General features: G+C 34.9%; 2 protein-coding genes across 2 annotated transcripts; one reads left to right on the forward strand and one right to left on the reverse strand.

Moving 5' to 3' along the window:
- The first annotated feature begins 1,274 nt into the window (after positions 1 to 1,274).
- Positions 1,275 to 2,351, forward strand: LOC130471589 (elongation factor 1-alpha-like). Its single transcript, XM_056841805.1, has 2 exons — positions 1,275 to 1,293; positions 1,939 to 2,351. Exons 1-2 carry the CDS (start codon positions 1,275 to 1,277, stop codon positions 2,349 to 2,351), a joined length of 432 nt encoding a protein of 143 aa, XP_056697783.1.
- Positions 2,352 to 6,346: 3,995 nt separating this feature from the next.
- Positions 6,347 to 14,556, reverse strand: LOC130471590 (uncharacterized). Its single transcript, XM_056841806.1, has 10 exons — positions 14,472 to 14,556; positions 14,240 to 14,352; positions 14,083 to 14,104; positions 9,066 to 9,185; positions 8,417 to 8,931; positions 8,125 to 8,337; positions 7,945 to 8,040; positions 7,755 to 7,853; positions 7,385 to 7,654; positions 6,347 to 6,764 (listed from the first exon to the last, which is right to left on the reverse strand). Exons 1-10 carry the CDS (start codon positions 14,554 to 14,556, stop codon positions 6,564 to 6,566), a joined length of 1,734 nt encoding a protein of 577 aa, XP_056697784.1. The 3' UTR covers positions 6,347 to 6,563.
- Positions 14,557 to 20,583: the final 6,027 nt, after the last annotated feature.

A 20,583-nucleotide genomic window follows, 5' to 3' on the forward strand; every position in this document is an offset into this window, starting at 1 on the left:
AGATCATATAACTTCCACCCCTTCTTGCCGTGAGGATATCCTACAAACACACACTTCCGGCTACGAGGAGCAAACTTGTCTCCCTTGGCTTTTTGATTGTGGGCGAAACAAAGGCAACCAAAAACCTTCAAATCATCAAAATTCGGTGCTTTGCCGAAAAGAACGTCATACGGTGTTTTATTTTGCAACAAACGAGATGAAGTGCGATTAATTAGGTAAACTGCACCAAGCACACATTCACCCGAAAAACCAATTGGTAAATTTCCTTGAAACATCAAGGCACGACCCACATTTAGAATATGTTGATGCTTTCGTTCAACACGACCATTTTGTTGCGGTGTTCTGACACAAGAAGTTTGAAAAATAATGCCATGCTCATCAAAGTACGGAAACATACACTTAAATTCGGTCCCATTATCACTTCTCACCAATTTCACAGATACTTCAAACTGACACCATGTTAGGAATCAATTCCTCTTACTCTTTGTATTTCTTGTTCAGTAGTGTTTATATACAAGCTATTTTATACAAACTACACAACCTAGGCCCAAGGCTGCTATATGGGCCGAATAGCTCAACTGATATGAATACACTAATAGCTAATATATTTAACAAGAATAGATGAACGCCGCCAAGGAAGAAAAGTCAATTTTGAAAACAGTATACCAGAATACATATATAGTCAGCTGAAAATATACAATACATGTGTCTAACAAGATATTATATCATAATAACAAACTTTGTTTAGTTTTAGATACGAATTTGGAACATTTTCGGGAGCATTAGTCTACAGATTTACTTCAAATGCCTAACAATACCATAATGATAAAACATCTACTCATGAATGCCATTCAATATTACTCCAGCCGGTAAGAGAATTAGTCAATCATCCCAACCGAATTGATGATGAAGAAGGCAAGTATCCGCAGCTGCATCCCCGGTTGACAAGGCTAAGGCGGGCAGCAGAGGCCAAGGATATGATAGCTGACTTAAGCTTGGCTGCTGCCTCCTTCCATTTCATTTTGTCATTACACTTAGATTCTGATGTTGCAGCTGTTTCTATTGAATTATTGTTAAGGTGTGACAGTTGGTAAGTTCTCAAAAAAGCTTGCCGGCGTTTTGCCCTGACACTTCTTGAAATTAATGGACTCACCTTATTCGTTATGTTGTTGTGACTATGTCTTCTTGATGAGCTCTTTGAAGATGATCGCATCTGTTCCTCGGAGTTTTTCTTGTAATGTTGATCATCATCTTCATGGTGCATACATTTGTAGATGCTTGGATCTCTTAGAGGTATGTTGTTGTTCATGATCACAACAATTTGTGTGCAGGATATGTAAAAAGGTTGTGCTTCCTTGTATTCACATATGTATATATAGAGGATAGTGGTAGGAAGGTAGCATAGTAGTCGTTCTTGGTCAAATTTCTTAGAACGTTTGAAGGGAGTTATTATTTTCTTTACTTGGCGGCCGTATTAGTCAAAGCTTTATTGTTTGACTCAAAATTCATTTAAGAGTATGGTTGGGGGAAACTTAAAGTTAATATACTAGGCGTCGGGCTATTTTCACCACATTGTAAGTGGATTAGCCTATGAATGGCTTCAATTATTAAAACAGCGGGCAATCTATGATTTGTCTTCAAATAACAAAGCACAGATATCAAATCTTGAATAGTGAAATTATTTTTTGAGTATTGTGTTATTAATTGCTTATACAAACATAAAATACAACAATGAAGAAGTATATTAATAATGTATATTTGTAGCTAGTAGGCTCATGATCATAACACATACTTCGTATGTATTATTAGTATGTTTATATAAAAACTTAAATTTGTATTACAACCACTAAATAAAAAATTAAATAAAAAAAGGTTCACAAAATTCATAATAAAAAAATTAAGGTTATAAAACTGGAGATATTGGAATTGTGCCTGTAGGACGTGTTAAGCCCTGTATGCTTGTTACCTTCAGTCCTACTGTACTCACTACTGAAGTAAAATCAGTTGAGATGCACCATGAGTCCCTTCTAGAGGCTCTCCCTGATGACGATGTTGGTTTCATTGTAAAGAATGTTTATGTGAAGGAAATCAAGCGTGGATACGTGGCATCTGACTCCAAGAATGTCCCGGCTAAGGAGGCAACTAACTTTATTGCCCAAGTCATCATCATAAACCACCATGCACAGATCAGAAATGGTTACACCCCAGTGCTGGACTACCACACCTCTCACATTCCTCTTAAGTTTTTTGGGCTTATGAGTTTCATGAACCACTCATATTCGCCGAACAATATTCCTAAATTTGCACAAAAAATTGAGTCACCCAATTGTGCAAAACCTTCACTTAACTAAAACAAACAAATTTCAGGAAACAAATTCATACTTTACATAGCATAATCATTTCAATTACCCACATCATATTATTTTACCTTCCAAAAATATACTTATTAATCACGTTATTTTTCATGTAAATAATAACGTGATTTTACCTTCTCTCACTTCCAGTAAATTGTTCTTCCAATTTTAATCCATATAACAATCCATGATCCAATTGCCAACTTTTAATGGTAGGTCGAAGAAGGCGGAAATTGGAAGAACAAAAAAAAAAGAACGCATACCCCATCATCACAACCCCATCCATTACTACCCATAACCACTGTCAGAGGGGCCTGACAGAAGTTCTGACAAAGAAAGAGGGTTTGGGACCTGAAACCATCATAAAATAACTGATAGTAGCTCAAAATGAAAAAAGAATCTCAATAGCCCCTCCTCTAGCATTTTCATGTCTTCTTTTTCACTTCAGATCTTACAAGCTAAGAGCCGAAGATTAAATTGATAAACCGCAATACATTTTTCGGTAACCGCAAGAGAAGTCAGGGGTCCTGCCTAAAAACTCCAAAGTATCCTTTTTTTTCCTATAGACTCCTTTTTATTTTTCATTTGTTCACAACTTCACACCAAATAGCCCCTTCAAAAACCCATGATGCTTTACAAACCCTACCTCTCAGAACAATAAAATACTCTGTTTAATGCGCCACGCCTTCCGTTTATTCTCATCCTTCTCAACATCATTCATCTCATCATCAACAACACCAGTCTATTCCTGCAATATCTAAGTTGCCTTGCCACTGAGAATAATCCACCGTATAATTAATTAATTGTATTTGCACCAGGAAAAACTTAATAACTTAGTAGTGTAACAAAGAAGAATAATAGAAACACACATGCATGTATTAAACATTTTACGGCACAAAAATATGCAGACAAAAACATTCCTTCTTTATTCCTTTAGATTAAATGTATTTTGTACATCGAAGGATAGAACTTGTTAATGATTATTTGATGAAAATACAGAATACATAATGATGCACCATTGTAAAACCAAAACAATTGTGTTCTTCTTAGTATTTGAAATGTAAATTAAATGACGTTTTTAGTAAAATTCCTCCAAATCATTCAATAAAGGGAAAACTTCTCTGAGTCCCAGCGATCAAAATCACATACAATCCTAACAAAATTTTATTAACCATAGAATCAAGTTGTACACAAACCATCTTACCAGCATAACTTCAATAGACATAAAATTCTTAGAACCATAACAAACTTGGAACTCAACAATAGAAACAACAGAAATTATAACAATATAACCAAATAATTAAATCCAGATCAATGCGAAAAATTATACCTTGATGATAAAATTATTACCGCGAAAGAGCATAAGTTTTTCCATTGTATCAAATGCATAACCATTGCAATTGCATTGTCAATTTGTCATCATTGACGGGCGGCGACGACTTCATCAACGACCAACCGATTATGTGACTTCTTGAGCTCGAGAATTGCGTGGGACTGTAAAATTTTCAAAAGAAACGAAACAAATTTTCAATAAAAATTCAATTCAAATCGAAAATGAAGGAGATAGAATGTGAGATGCAGTAATCATAAATGAAAGAGCAATACCTAGTGAATAGAGTAAAGCAAGTGTACAACCGAGCCGTGGATTCCCCAAAAATGGAATTTGGGTTATTGATTGAATTAAAATTATATCTAAAACTCTATTGAATTAAAATTATCTCTAAAACGCTGATAAATCCCCAAATGTGGATTGCCCTGGTACAGTTGGTGATTTCCATCCTAGCTCGTTGTTGTTCTTTTATTTACAAATGATTCGTACCAATCGACTTCGACTTTGGTTAAATCGAATTCTTACCAATCGAATCTTTCTGATGCAAATCAGTTAACAATGGATGATAGCCGTCAAACCCTAGAAGTAAAATCATTTCGAAAATTTTCTTACGATTGATGAGAAATAAAATCATTTCAAAAATTTCCAGAATTTCAATCAATATCCAAGTTACATTTCACCAGATAATATGAGAAATTGAGCAAGGAAAATCAAGTGGAAAGAGGAAAATAAAAACCATTTCTTAACATATCTTCTTTTTAATCTGAACATATCAACTCATTTCTGTAATCAAAATAAGAAAATATAAACCAATACCAAATTAAAAACTAGCAGATATGTGTTATGATTAGGAGGATAATTAAACTTGCAATTCATCCAAACTTGCAAGTCCTAATTCGGAGGAAAAATGCACAATCCTCATACTCGGGCCTGACCGGAGACCTTTGACTACTTCTTCTACGATTCAACTCTTTTTCACTATCCTCATTGAGTACTTCACTGAGGAGCCTGGCTCCAAATGTTTTTGAGGTGATTGTCCTCGAAACACGCATCTGATTGTTATGAGCCTTGTTTAGGTTGTGATTAAAGTATGGTACATTTTGAAAGTAGAGCTTGGAATTGATCTTTTTAATTGAAATTCCGCAAGTAGAAATTATATGGCTGAGAAGATGCTTGTGAATGATAGTGTTAGAGATGCGACTCGAAAATCACTCATAGCTTTATCTTATTCGTCACCTGAAATTCTCTGTAATTCACCTAATAATTCAAAGAAGGTGAAGTATGTTGGTAATACAATATCTAAAAAGGATGGTAGTGTGGCCTATTGGTCTGAACTGATTTCATTATCATACCCAACATCAGATGTTGAATTGGGACCTGAAGTTAAAGCTTAACTGTAAACCTTAATTGTATCAAGTTACTCATATTACAGTACAACACGATGTTGGTTAAACGAATGTTGAATACTAATCTCACTTTAATTATTTTGATCAATTGAATATAAAAATTGTATTAGAATTTCATCCAAAGCACCAAATACAAAACATCATGATCGCAATCACAATAACCTTGATAAAAAAAATAGTACTCGTGTAAAACTAGAGAAGCAGGAAGTGGAAACAATAGAGCAAATTTACCTGATGAGAAGTGGAAACAATAGAGCAAGTTCAGGCCATGAATTCTTCTTTACAAATTCAGCATCAACAACAAAACAATTAAAAATCAAAAGTCGATCAGTTACAAACTTACAATTACCATATCATCAAAAACCAAAAGGGCATTAAGAAAGGGCATTATTGATTTTTGTTTGATTTTTTCTGGATTCGTTGAATTTTCGTTCGATTTTTGTTTAATTTTGGTGAATTCTTTGTTCGATTTTCTGGGTTCATTGAATTTGTTCGATTAAGGTAAATTTTTGTTGGTGATTTTTCTTCTTGAATGTTGGTAATTTTTGTTGGTAATGTTCTTGAATTTTTGTTGGTAATGTTAGTTGAATTTTTGTTCATGAATTATCTCAATGAGAACATATAATCTGATTTATTATTATAAATAATAAAATATCTACCTTTTCTCTTATTTCTTTATTATTTTCTCTCTCTTTCATTTATTCCAATCTCTTACACACAACCATTTCTCTTACACCCAATCATTACACTTATACCCATATAAACTAAGATTCCAGTTTTCTTAAAAACCACCACTACAAGAAAACTAACTTTTAACAACATGGCCTTATTTGTTGGGAGAGGGCACTTTTCTGTTGGTAAAATTTTTTGCCAACAGGTATTCATCTGTTGGCCATCTGTTGGGAAAAAGTCCGTTGCTAAAAGTATTACCAACAGATAACGATGATCTGTTGGCGTGTATTATTTGTAACAACGGTAAAGTTATTGTTGGTAATTATGTTTTGCCAACGGTTTCTAGTGTTGTAAACACGTTCACCAACAAAATTATTAAATATTGGTAATAGTTTTACCAACATCCAAATCTATTGGTAAAATTTTACCTTAAAAAAATTAGTTTATTTGCACACCTAAAACTGTTGGTAATGTATGCATTACATTATATATTTCATAATCGTGTACACAAATTAAAAATTACTTACACAAAATATATGAAAGCAAGTTCCATATATAGAATATGTACTTGTTCATTACACATATGGCCTCACCAACCACGCAAAACCTTGTACATTATACGTTACTAGAACCCATCGACTATAGTAAGATCCAATACAATAAACAACATCCTAGTAAGTTCGATTCAAAAAAGACCTCATGGTCTAAAACGATTTTCTCGTGATTATAAAACATGATAGGAACAAACTTTCATTCCATCCAAAAACGAATGTTAGGATTGGGATGCATATGTTTTGCTTACTATTCATAATCATAGTATTCCTCGCCTTCTTCATCTTGTGCTTGGTAGTCATCTTGTACCCTGTAGTCATCTTCCTCTCCTACATCATCGTTAGCCTCTTCAAAATTTTCGTTCTCATTTGCATCATTGTTTTCACCATCACTATTATCAACATCCTCACTATCTGATAGAAGAGTAAGAATTTCTTCTTTGGACATACCCTGGAAATATCCAATCATCAATAAAACAAACTAAAAAGATTTTCCACCCTTAAACCAATTCCACTAGATTTTCCACCATGTAAACAAAATCCACCTACAATGATGGAATCCTTAAAAACCAGTAAGAATCAAAGCCCAAGACACTTGTTGTATATTTATACCAAACACTTAAGCACTTTGTGAAAGAAAGTTCAAGCACCAATCTTAATTAAAGACTACATCTGTAGAAAGTGATATAAACCAAACTACCAACCAAAAACAACCTACCAACTTTCATACAATTAAAGACAACCATCACCAGTTAATACAGAAACTCAATGGAATGCAACTTGGAAATAGAGGAACAAATAAAAACAATCATGTTTACTAGGCCAAATTTAGCAATGAGCAACCAATTGTAAAATAATCAATAACCACAGTAGCATTAAAATGTGAAATCAACACTATCACCATAATCACAACCCCACTATTGGTCTATTGTTGACCTAAATACAACGGGTTCAACAACAAAAAATATCAGTAGATAATCCACTACCACTTTACAGGTAACCAGAACTAGATCAATAACCACAACACTAATAAATTTAACAAAAGGAAAAGGTGTAAAAAAAAAGTTTTACCTGGAGCTCCAAGAGTTTTATCACCAAATTAGACATCTTATCAAACTTCTTAACCATCTTTTGAGCTTCTGTCTCAACTTTAATTCTTTTGGCACGCTCCTCCTCCAACGCACATCTCTTTGTGCGAGAACGGGGAACCTTAACCCCTAGACCAAAAGTTTTTGCATAACCATTTTTATCTTCCCCAACATGCTTTTTAAAAATAGATATGCGATCATCACCACTACAAGAACCTTGAGGCAGGCGAGCCAAATCCTCTTCAATTGCTTTCTATAAATTGTGACAAAAGAACAAACACTACAAATTATAAATTATACCAGCTTGAAATTCAGTGTCATAATAAGTTAAAATGAATGTAGAAGAAATACACCTTTGCAGCCGCCGAAGCATCATCAAGTCGAGAACCCCTTTTAGGTACATGGGTATCAAGCCATACATCAAGGGGATCAGGCTCTTTTCCGTCTTTTGCCTAATTTAAGTCCAATACAAATTCATGATAATATGATTAAACCACAGACACATAAAGTAACATAAAAGTTAAACCAAATTAGTAGATATACCTTTATTTCTCCTCGTTTACGTGCAAAACTCTTGGAACCAGCATAGTGACACATCATTGACTTTCTTTTGTTTTCAATATTTCTTTTGCTCCTTTCCTAAATTTTAATGAACATATAATTAATTCTTAAAATAAATGGAAACAACTGTATATATTTATATTTTTATTCAGTAAGGTTTACCTGGCCTTTAGGAGATTCCCAAAACTCCACCAATTTCTTCCATATGTCTTCAGGTATATGAGGTACTTGTAACCTTTGATCTATAGCTTCTTCATGAGTTCTTCTATCAAAATGTTTTATATTTAACTCACATTTTTGGAGTCTCCACGCAGCATTCCTAGTCTTCATTGCCCAATCATAGGGCTCTCGCCCCTCAGTAAACTCAAATGATTGCTGTAAAATAAATAAAGGACTTAAGATATATTTTTTGTGCAAGGACATAAAAAATATTGATTTACCATTTTACATATACCTTTGCTTCCTCCCACACATCATCTTTTTTCTTTTGACTTAAAAACCTCCAGTCCCAACAATCTAGTTGCAATCTTCTAGGATCTCTAGCTAGACAACCAAGTAGTGAGGATAGCTGCCTCTCAGTATCACTAATGGGTTGTCCATATTCATTTACCTCAACAAATACACGTTGCTTTGAAATCTTGGTCTTATTAGCCCCACGACCCTTCTCATTCCTTGGTTGAGTTGCTTGAATTCTCCTTCTGTTTGTGGTATTATAACCACCTTGTGTGGACATCGTGTGACTTATATCCTCTGCTTCATGTTCTTGCGTTGGTTGACTTAAGTTTGCAAATGTATCAGATTCTAGACCTCTTGGATTCAGACCTCGTGAATTCAGATCTCCTGGGTTGAAACCTCCTAAATGGAGCTGTGAGTTGAGACCTCCTGAACTGAGACCTGAGTTGAGACCTCCTGAACTAAGACCTGAGTTGAGACCTCTAGAATTGATGTGTCTAGGACTACATCGTAATCCTTACACAAAAAACATACATACATAATGTTAAAAGAAAATACATATCCAAACAACATATAAAGAAAAGAAAAAAAAAGGATGAAATGTATATATATATATAGACAGGGAAAGAGGGAGAGAAAATATCCTTTACCCGAAGGAACGCTTGAAGGAACAATTTTATCTTGGTTAAAATTTTGCTGCAAACGATTATCCCTTTGTGGATTATTGTAAGCATTACGACATTGTGAATTTTGGTCTTCTCGGCGTCGAGCTATTAAGATAAGAAAATTTAATTAAATGACATGATACCAAATGGAAGAAAGATCATTGTTACTTATAAATCCAATATTTTCACACACGATACCAGAGTGAGGTCTCCACTGGCCACCTTGAAGGAATCCATGTCCTTCAGTCTGGCAGCACTATTAATGGCGTCCTTCCGCCATTTCAACTGAAGCGTGTGTTTGCTTGAAACAATTCAAGATGGTAGCCACTATCTCTATTCTAATCTGCAGGATTCCCCCCTCCCCTTTTAGTTTTGGTGTCCAACGTCTCTCTGTTTGTTATACATATTTGTCCCGGCAATAACAATACCAACAGTAAAAAGGTTGATCGAAGATCAAACTTAGCACTCGAGCCTATATTTACTCCAAAATAAATGAAGAGTAGAAGAGCCTGCTAACCTATTAAGACCCAGCAATAACACAATACTTGATTTCCAAAATCTATACACTTGATTCCTATAATCCGTTTTAAAAACAAACACGATTATGTAAAGACTCGAGGGGTCTGATTGATATGACTTCTAAGGAATAATTTATCAGAAGTATAAAGCATGGAGAATTAGAAAATACTACTTTTGCGAAGTCCCTCTTAATTACAGCAATGTATAGCACCATATAATGGTTCATATGAATATATAATGTCACAATCTACTCCACTGATATCTTTTTCTTCTTTTCTCCTTAAATATTTTAAACTAATATAATCAACCTATAACATACCTTTAATTCTACCCAAACTTAGGTAGATTAAATTTGGCACCAATGTTAATTAAGTACTCGTTTTAATTTCTTCATACTTTCAATAAATTAAAGTACCCCCTTCCTTATTTACTTGTAGTTTGACTTATCAAGCAAGATTCTGGTCATACAAAACAATAGCTGCTATTGAATACAAAGTAAAAATAATCTTATCTGGTCTCCGCATCTTAACATATAGCATTATCGATGTTAGTCTAAGGAATCCCATCTCTTTAGAGCTATAAGTAGAAAAATCCTAGAAAGTAAAAGTAGTCCACAATATATTTTAATTTTCTTTTGGTAATAGAAGTATGATTTTTTTTTCAACAATCTAGTCACAGGGGAGTGCTAGTGCTCCACTCTTATTCTCTTCTCAATCACCCTACTTATTACAAAAATTTAGTTTGCGCAGATGCCAAAGGACAGAACATTAAATTACACAACTTTCTCAACCTAACTTTCCAAACCCTAAAAATCGAAAATAGAACATAAACCATCCACCTTGAATATCAGATATTTTTCTCAAAACTAACAAGAAATTGACAATACAAACCCTTCAATTTTTTAAGAAATATCATGAAACCCGGCGGAAAAAACTAAATTTCAATTAACAAATTAAACTATAAATTTTAAAAATTTACCTTTTAAATTAAGACAAAGCAGGTCAAGCACCGATCAGGAGAAAAAACGAGCGAGATCTCTACTGTAGAGAGGTGGGCAACGGGTATCGGGTTGCGCCGTTTGTGTAATTTCTACCGGAAAGCAGCTAATTGAATCTTGTGTGGGCTTTGTTTACGTATTTCAACAAAAGAGGGAGCAAGTAAAATCCATAGTCTTCTCTGTGGAATAGAGGTTTTTTGCTAGGTGAAAATGGAGATGGAAAGGTTTTTTGTTGGATTTCTAGACATAGAAGATGAAAATGGAAATAACAAGGATAGTTCTAGATTTCTAAATCTCACGTTTTGAAAAAAAAAAATTATGAATGAAATTATTTTTTAATTCCTACCCTAGTACTTGATATTGCTGCACCCTAATTAAAAATACATACTTTTCTTTTTCAACTTTTGGAAATTGTGTTAAAGCGGGAAGAGTGAAAAAATGAGCGGGCAATGAAATATTTTACCAATACTTAATATAGTTGGTGAAATTTTTGTTGGTAATAAAAACTTTTACCAACAAATTAAAGACTATTTGTTGGCAAAATATTGTGGTTTTAGGAGCCCGTGTATTATAGCCAACAGATAAAATATCTGTTGGTAATGCCAACTAACACCAACGAATATATAAAGTATTGGTAGATTTTTGTTGTTATAAGTCATGTTTCTTGTAGTGCACCCAAGATTCTAAATGGGTAGAACAAATAGGATTAGAGGGAGAATTTCATAATTGAAGTGTGTTTAGTTATTGGCCGCAATCAGGACAATACAAAATTTGATTAGCCATTAACTTTCCGTTCTCCTGAATTATCAATCAAATTCATCTTCTAAGGGAGGGTCTGTAGGACCTTATATTTTAATACACAGGGTCCAATTCCTTTAATAATTAACCAAAGCACGCATTTCTGCTTCAACTCTGAGAAAATCAACGAAGAAGTCAATCTAAAGATCAAGATATAGGGCTTGCGCCTCGTGTTCTTGGCTAGTGGGCTTGCTTTCGTTTTTGCTATTAAATTATCATTCGATAATTTATTTATCATTTCGTAGTTGATGATCCATTGTCGTAAGATACAATTATTTGTTTCTACTAACTTACGAATATATGCAACACGATATACAATTTTATGATCCAATGTTAAATCCTATAATAATGTTTTCCGAATTAATATCCCGAAAAGCTATTAAACGAATTTCCTATTCATTTAATTCGATGATCTGTTACATGCCAATGGTGCGACCTTATGAGTTCAGTCGAGAGTAAATTGTGAGCCTACTTAGGATTAGAACTCACTGATCGGAATCATTGCTCCAGCCAGCTGTTTCGATCACTTGACCTCACTGAATTAATTGTTCGTAATTAATCTGAGACTTTGGTACTAGACTAGTGCACCTTGGGTGAACGACATATTTGCTTCAGGAATGAGCGTAGAGTGGAAATTGACAGACAACCTACATGATGGGTAAAAGGATGACTTGAACGGCAACATATTAAAACACAAGAACAATCGATCATCAAGAACATATCCCAAATGACACCAAAACTCACACCAGCCAAAGGCAAGGAAAATGGATAGCTTCTATACAATTATTGACATGGAAGTCGACATGCATACTCCGTAGTCAAACACATTTCTATTATACTGAAAAATCATTAAGCATATGTTAGGTGAAACAAAGTTAAGTGAAACAGTGATAGTTCCAATCACACCCAAAATGAAAACTATCTTTAACCCGAATAAAATATTTTACCACCGAATAGACCAAAAATGGGAAAATGGGAAAAAAATAAAAAAATTCTTAATGAAGGATTTTTGTTCCAACCTAACATACCCCTAATATCTTTCTATGATTCTACAACTTCCCCACCATAATTCCATCCACAATAACAATTTCTTTGTTCCCAAAAAAAGTATGGAAAAACAATATGGGATATGAACATGATATTTTATCACACAAAACAACACATCAGATCAAAGAAGTGATAACATGGATATAATAACAAATATGAAAGATCTAGAGAACTAGTCGTAGAAGATAAATACAGTTTACAAAGATGAATATAGTTATGTGTATCTCATAACTTAGATGCATTACCCAACATTTTACTGAAATTAGTTGCAGCCTTTGAACCAGATTGTTGAGTAATGAGGTTTTGATGATTGTAAAATAATGATGATTATCTTTTTAACATGTTTGTCAAGATGCGCATAGAATGAACAAGTTATGATTGAACCAAGAAACAAGCTTGTTCACTAAAGTGAAGATGGCTACGTTATACATGTTGGTTATATATAAATTAGCATTTACATTGGTAAACTTCATGTGGTAAGTAAAGTGACAAAGGAGGAACGAACATGATACATTATATGGTCCAGCAGGAACAACCAGAAAGAGAGCAGAAATAATTTAAAGGAGTTCCTAGTTGTCTGATTGTTCCGGCCTGTTCCTTGTCACCTGTACAAGATATACTTATGTGAATTAATAGAGTTTAGGAGTGCATATAATACTTTCATATTTGCATCCTAGTATGTTTGTTATATTGTAGGTAAGAGTCCATATTGGGATAAGTTGTTTATTAGACTTAGGACTTTGCATTAGTCTTGGTCTCTTATATTATCCTATCATAAGTACATATAGTTGTATGTGCTTAGGACTCTTCATATAGTTAGATATGCAGTAGGAGTCTTCTAGGAATGCATATCATACCTGGTCTCATTTATCATATATTATGATGTATTGTAGACGGTTTAGGAGTCTAAGAGTTTTAGTTTGCATAAGCATTTTAGGAAAGATTAAATGCTTAGAGTTTAAGCCACTACTACAAAACGCGTCATTTTTCGACGCTTTTTTTTGACATTTATCATATATTATGATTTATTGTAGACGGTTTAGAAGTCTCAGAGTTTTAGTCAGCGTCGAGAATTTGGCCGTAGAGAAATTCTCGACGCTGCGCAGCGTCGAGAATCTTGACGGTGTTTGTTCTCTACAGAATATTTTTGGCGCCAATCTGCGTCGAGAATCTCCACGGTGTTTGATGTAGCTAAATATTTCTCGACGGTCATCTGCGTAGTAATATTTTTTGCTGGCTTACCAACAATTTTTTGCGCGAATCATCTTTTGACACTATATAGCGTCGAGAATTTAATTTAGTTTTTTTTTAATCGTTCATTTTGCCCAAAGCAAAATTAACATGAAACTAATTAATTAAAACCAAACCATACAGATGCAATTAACTATATATTTAGCACGAACACCTTTAAAATTATAAATGACAAGATTATATATATATATATATATATATATATATATATATATATATATATATATATATATATATATATATATATATATATATATATATATATATATATGCAATAATACGTACTTAGCTCGCTCCAAATCATATCATATCATATCATCAAATTAAGTTTACACATGTCCAAACTATCAAATTAGCTAACTATATATCTCCAAAACACAAATTTAATACCAAAAGGTATGAACAAAAGCATCTAAACAACGAAACAACAGAAAATGTTAGAGGAGTACAGACCACTCCCTAACAACCAAACACAACAGACGCAATAAAAGTGTACGCAACACAAGATTGCACACAACAGCAATAGAACACCACACTCCATGTAGACCTGACTGCAGCACCTGGACTCCCTGCAGAACAGCCTGCACGCATCAGGAGCACAACCCACACCCTGCAACAGCAAGAAGCAACACATGTGCAGCTGAAAACAACACCAAACACCTGCAGAAACAGCAGTGCAGCAGCAGGTCAAACAAGACAGAAACACGCAACCAAAACAGCAACCAAGCAGCAGAAAAAATGTCATCCAACTTATTATTCTAAAATGTCATCTTCAAAACAAAGGCCACTCAATATAGGTTCAAGGATATCAGCTTCATAGTTGAACGAGCTATGCATCACCACTTGATTCTTTTCTTCCACCATCATTATCTCCAAATGCATCATGGACCTTAAGAAAAAAATATTATACAAACGGTTAATAATAGTTTCTACCACGGTGTAAAAATAAATTAAGAGAAGTCCACAGTAAACAATAGCACACAAAAATTCCCAATCAAACTTATATATTGAATTGTTTCACAATTAACTAACCAATTGAAATCATCAGACATTGACTCATCTTCCTTTTTCTTTCATTGAAAAAAAGTATATGAAAGCATCATTACAAGCAGCAACTGAGGCGTTTGGAGAGCAAGAATGGGGAAGAAGTGGCCCACATGATTCGGGCCAGTAACAACAGTATCCAGAAGACACGGGATTCTTTCGCAGAGACGGAACATGGAGTACAACATATGGACAGTTGTAGGATTACATATACACGGGAATATATATAGATGGGAATATATTCAATGTTAGTTATATTTGATTAGTGGGGCCGGTTACCTATAACGTGTAATCACTTACCTTTGGTGTTGGATTATATTAGGTAAAGAAGTTAAAGTACTAGAGTTCCTTTCCTCGAGTAACTATGGAGTGTGTGTCTTTTAAACTTAGAGTAAAATTGTCAAGACTCCCATGATTTCGGTGTCATATACCCATATCTTAGCTGAATGTTTTTTACTTTCAGAATAATCATGCCGCAAGTGGTTTATATACACCCTTAGACCTTCACTAGAGGAAAAATGCTTATAGGTGGCTCATCAAAGGTTGCCCTTATAATATAAGTGCAACCTTTGATGGTTAAAAAAAAAAATTAAAACAAAAAACTCTTCCCTTCATTTTGGAAAAGCGCATCCCAAACAAAATATTTCACCCCTCCTCCCAGATGCTCCTTCTTGTCTCCCTCACTTCACTCGATCTTCTGCTTCTCACTGCTTCTTCCCCACCACCATCCACCCCAAAGCACCGCCATGTTGTGGATGCCATTCCAAGCACCCCGCCTCTCCTGCGTGTTTCTCCCCCTGCTTCTCACTGCCAACTCGCCTACTTCCGGAAGCCGCCACCCCACAACCGCCGCCTCTCCTCTCCTAGACAAAGACTCGTGCGCACCACCACTTTCGCCGGCTCGCCTACCACTGGACAACGCTAGCTTATTTCTGAATTTTTTTAATTATCACAGATTTTGTTAATTTTGTGATTAATTTTGATAAATTTTCTATTATCCACGAATTTGTGTTCAAATTATTATTCGAATTGAATTATTGCTCGATTTGTTTCTACGAATTATAGAGGATTTTGCTGCGAATTACTTCCATTTATTATGTAATTTAAGACACGAATTATTGTGCGATTGTGTGCTGAATCATTCCTCGAATTTTGTTGTGAATATAATTTAAAAATTGTGCGAATTTAGCTTGCAATTTTGTTGCGAATATTGTTTTTGAATTGGAATTGGAATTTCTAGGGTTTAAGGAGGGTTTAATTGGGTTTCTTTTTGAATTTTGGTTGTCATGTATCCGTCATAGTTTCTACTTTTCTCTACTTGATCGTGTTGAAAATTTCTTTGGTTGATTTTAGTACTCTATTGAGCCTATGGTTTTCATATTGAAAAACATTACGTATGCACCAATGGTTTTTCCCAGAGGCATATGTGCAACAGTGCTGGAGAAATTTGGCTTGCATTCTTTTGTTGTTATGCTATTGGTTTTCCAGGATTTGTCTTGTTCATCCCCCACCCCCTATGGTATCATTGGGAAAGTACTCTATTAAAATCAATTTTTGAATAATAAATCTCAGTTATTGAATACCTTGGCTGTGTGAGAATAAAATAGTCTGGCCTATTTTCTAATAGTGAAATTTCTTTTTACTGCTTGGTTTTTATTTTTATTTCTTTTGTCCTTTGTTTAAAATTCTAGCTATAGTTTCAGTTCTGCACCTCAGCAACAACTTGATGTCAACTTATCTTCCTGCTTGCCTGATTGGTCTAATCCTTTCCTTTTTGGCTTGAGTTGGTGCAGAACCTGCTAGGTGATAGATTTCATTTTTTTCTGCTAGGTATTAGTATGGCCAACAATTTTCAAAGAATCTTAGGAAAAGGAGGATTTGGAGCTGTTTATTACAACTCTCTAGGAGATAATACTAAAGTTGCAGTCAAGATACTCAATCTACCATCTACTCTGATATCATTTCGAATTGAGGTAAGTTAATCCACACCCATTAAACGTTTTTAAAACCTACACATAAGTCTTGAACCTGAATTCAGGCGCAAACATTAGTATATCTGTGATTCTGATTTTTCCTCTTATTAAATGTCTGACAGGAAGAACTGTTGATGAGAGTTCACCAAAAGAATTTGGTTTCTCTTGTTGGATATTGCGATGAAAGAGAGAGCACTGCACTTATCTACGAATACATGCCTAACAATAACCCGCAAGACCATTTATCAGGTACTGCTGATATACTGCTGTTGTTGTTGCTCTGCTACTGCTTCTGTACTGCTTCTGCTATACTGTTGTTGTGGGTCTGCTCTTCTTTGTATTGCTCTTTTCTTCTCTTCTGTTCTGCTTATCCCGGCTTTGTACTACTCTGCTAATGCTTCTACACAGCTCTTTACTGCTGCTGTAGTTGCTGCTGCAGTTGGCTCTATACTGCTGCTGTTATAGCTGCAGCAGTGGGCTGTATACTGCTACTGTTATTGCTGCTACACAGAAGATCAGTAGATCAGTAGAGCAGTCATCAGCCATAACATGATAAAAGTATAGCTTAAGGTCTCATATAATATAACCAGCACTAAATCATGATGTAAGAACACAGAAACTAATCCTAAATCATTAAAAAGAAACTCATTATTGTTGTGAATTATGTAGATAGTGTTTAAAATACTTAGTATTAGGTTTTCAATCTTCATTCTCATCTACTTTGGACAATTTATGCACATTTAAGGCTCGTTTGATCGTTATATGTCGTATTTTGACTAAATTAGTCGTTTTCGCTCCCAACTCTCAAATAATGAACCAAAATAGGAATACTAAACCTTTTGAATGTTTAATACACTTAGTATTAGGTTTCCAATCCTCATTCTCATCTATTTTGGTCAATTTATGCACATTTCAGGCTCGTTTGATCGTTATGTGTCATATTTTGACTAAAGTAGTCGTTTTCGCTCCCTACTCTCAACTAATGAACCAAAATAGGAATTCTTAACCATTTACATGTTTAAAATACTTATTATTATGTTTCCACTCCTCATTCTCATCTACTTTGGTCAATTTATGAACATTTAATGCTCGTCCGATCCTTACATGTCATATTTTGACTAAAATAGCCGTTTTCGCTCCCAAATATCAACTAATGAACCAAAATAGGAATTCTTAACCCTTTTTACATGTTTAAAATACTTAGTATTAGGTTACCAATCCTAATTATCATCTACTTTGGCCAATTTATGCACATTTGAGGCTCGTTCGATCGTTTTGTGTCATATTTTGACTAAAATAGCCGTTTTCGCTCCCAACTCTCAACTAATGAACCAAAATAGGAATTCTTAACCCTTTACATGTTTAAAATACTTAGTATTAGGTTTCCAATCCTTATTCTCATCTACTTTAGTTTCCGATCCTTATTCTCATCTACTTTAGTTCTTTTGTTGATACTTGGGATCGAAAATGCCATTTTTGGCCATAAATGGCCTATATCAACCCAAATGAACCATAGGCGTGCATAACGAACTTGAAATGAGTTTCCTAATCATATAACTAATCATATGAATCATTAAAAAAGTTTAGAATGTGGTAATAGGTTCGTTTGTTGGTAGTTGGGATTAAAAATGCCATTTTTGACCATAAATGACCTATATCGACCCAAATGATTCACAGGCGTGCATAACGAACTTGAAATGAGTTCCATAAACATATAAATAATCATATGAATCATGAAAAAGGGTTAGAATGTAGAAATAGGTTCGTTCTTTGGTAGTTGGGATCGAAAATGCCATTTTTGGCCATACCCAAGCAAAGGAAGAGGTAGCGTTCCTATCATTCACCAGCTGTTTATCAACAGCCATTCTCTTGATTCTTCATGTGTTTGCGTGGTAGTTTAATTACATGGATGCAGGTTCATCATGGGATGAACTCAAGCACATACGACAAGCTGTTGGATTCTTGGTATGTTCCTTCTTTTATGTCTATAGTTGCCATTATGTTATAGGATGTAAATCTCGGTCTTTTTCCTTTCACTTCTAACCTTCATATGCGATATGGAGTAGTAATTTGATTAATTGTTTTCCATAATTCCATCTCTGAAATTATTTAGTGCCTTGATGAATATTTCTCCATTTCGGAAAAGAAAGGTATCTAATATGTTTCCTCAAATATTTGAAACTCATGCTTTAGCGTTCTCTATATCTATGTATTTAACGGCGTGTCTTTCAAACTCGAGTCACGTACTTACGCAAGGCTGCATTTTCTATCACAGGTTATACATCAAAAGTACAGAATTTCTTATGATGAAATAATAAATGATATCTGCCCTGTAAGTCTCCGCTATCCTTGCTCTTCTGATCTTGATTTCTTCTAATGACTCTAATAAACATGATTTCAACGGGCCACTTTGATAATCTGTAGTAGAAGTAACATTTTGCTGGCCAGATATTTATTGGTTTATTTATAAAACTTGCGGTTATTCAACTTAGTTAGATTTTAATTGATAATATCCTTATTGGACTTGTTAAATGCAAAAATTTGGTCAGGGTTGATATGTGGTTATGTTTCAGGTGTTGAGTGTCCAGCAACTGTACAAAATATGTACCTTGTATTGGGACGATAACTATAATACTCGAAGTGTATCTCCTGATGTAAGTCTTTTTTTCTTTTTGGTATCATACTGACATCCTATATTACTTACACTCATGTGGTGATGGGTATGATTCGGCACAAATTGCAAGTTTCCATATCTCCATTTTCAGAGTTTTTAGGACCAGACATGTGTACATTGAAATGAAAACTCCGAATATAGCTGCCAATTTAAAAAATTCTTGAAATCTTTTTTTTTTACCATTCCCTGCAGGTTATTGGGAGCATAAGAGTCCTAATGACGGAGGACTCCAACAATGCGGATAGCAATTCGTTTTTGTTAGATGATAGTTCCAGGTAAAGTTACTGAAGGTAATAATGCCCTTGGTCCAAGTATGCATTCAATGTTTAGTCTAATAAATGCGGTTCAGTATTAATTAACAAGTTAATAATTCAGTGAGATCAAGTGAGCGGAATGCCTAGCTAGAGGCCGCTTCAATTCAAGTGGAATTAATGATAATTAATTCACAGCTTACTCTTGACTGAACCCGTAGGGTCACACAAATAGTACGTAAACGGATCAAGTATTTAATGGCATTAAATACTCTATCTATGGATATTCGGAATCGACGGATCTTGGTTTCAGTGGGAGCTGAGATCGTCACAAGCAAGAAATGAATACTCCGGAAACGATGATATTCCCGGAAACAGAAATATGGATCGTATCGGAAATATAAATATTATCCAAGTCGTAGATGTTGCCGGAAACGGAAACATGGTACGTATCGGAAAATATTATCGGAAATGGAAATATTGCCGGAATCGGAAATATTGCCGGAAACGGAAATATTGTCAGAATCGGAAATATTATCGGAATCGGAAAATAATTCCGGAAACGGAAATATTAAATATTTGTTCGAAACGGAAATTCATTCCGGAATCGGAAATATTAAATATTGTTCGTATCGGAAATAAATTCCGAATTCGGGAATTTAATCGGAAGCGTATCGTACGAATTAGCGTCGGACGAGGCTCGCTAGACGAAGGCCCAGCACAAAGCCAGGCCATCGCCCAGCAAGCCACACGCATCACCAACACACACCAAGCCTCGACCAGGCCCAGCGCAAGCCAGGCCCAGCCGAAGCCATGGGCGCGCGCGGACAGCAGCATGGGCCGAGCGCTGTGCGCTCAGCGTGGGCCGCAAGGCTTGCGCGGGTGTATGGTGCTCGTGCGATGCTCGTGTGCGAATCCTAAAGCTATCGGGATTCGATAAAAGATTAAA

Source organism: Spinacia oleracea, chromosome 4 (genome assembly GCF_020520425.1).
Source record: "Spinacia oleracea cultivar Varoflay chromosome 4, BTI_SOV_V1, whole genome shotgun sequence".
NCBI classification, from domain to species: Eukaryota; Viridiplantae; Streptophyta; class Magnoliopsida; order Caryophyllales; family Amaranthaceae; genus Spinacia; species Spinacia oleracea.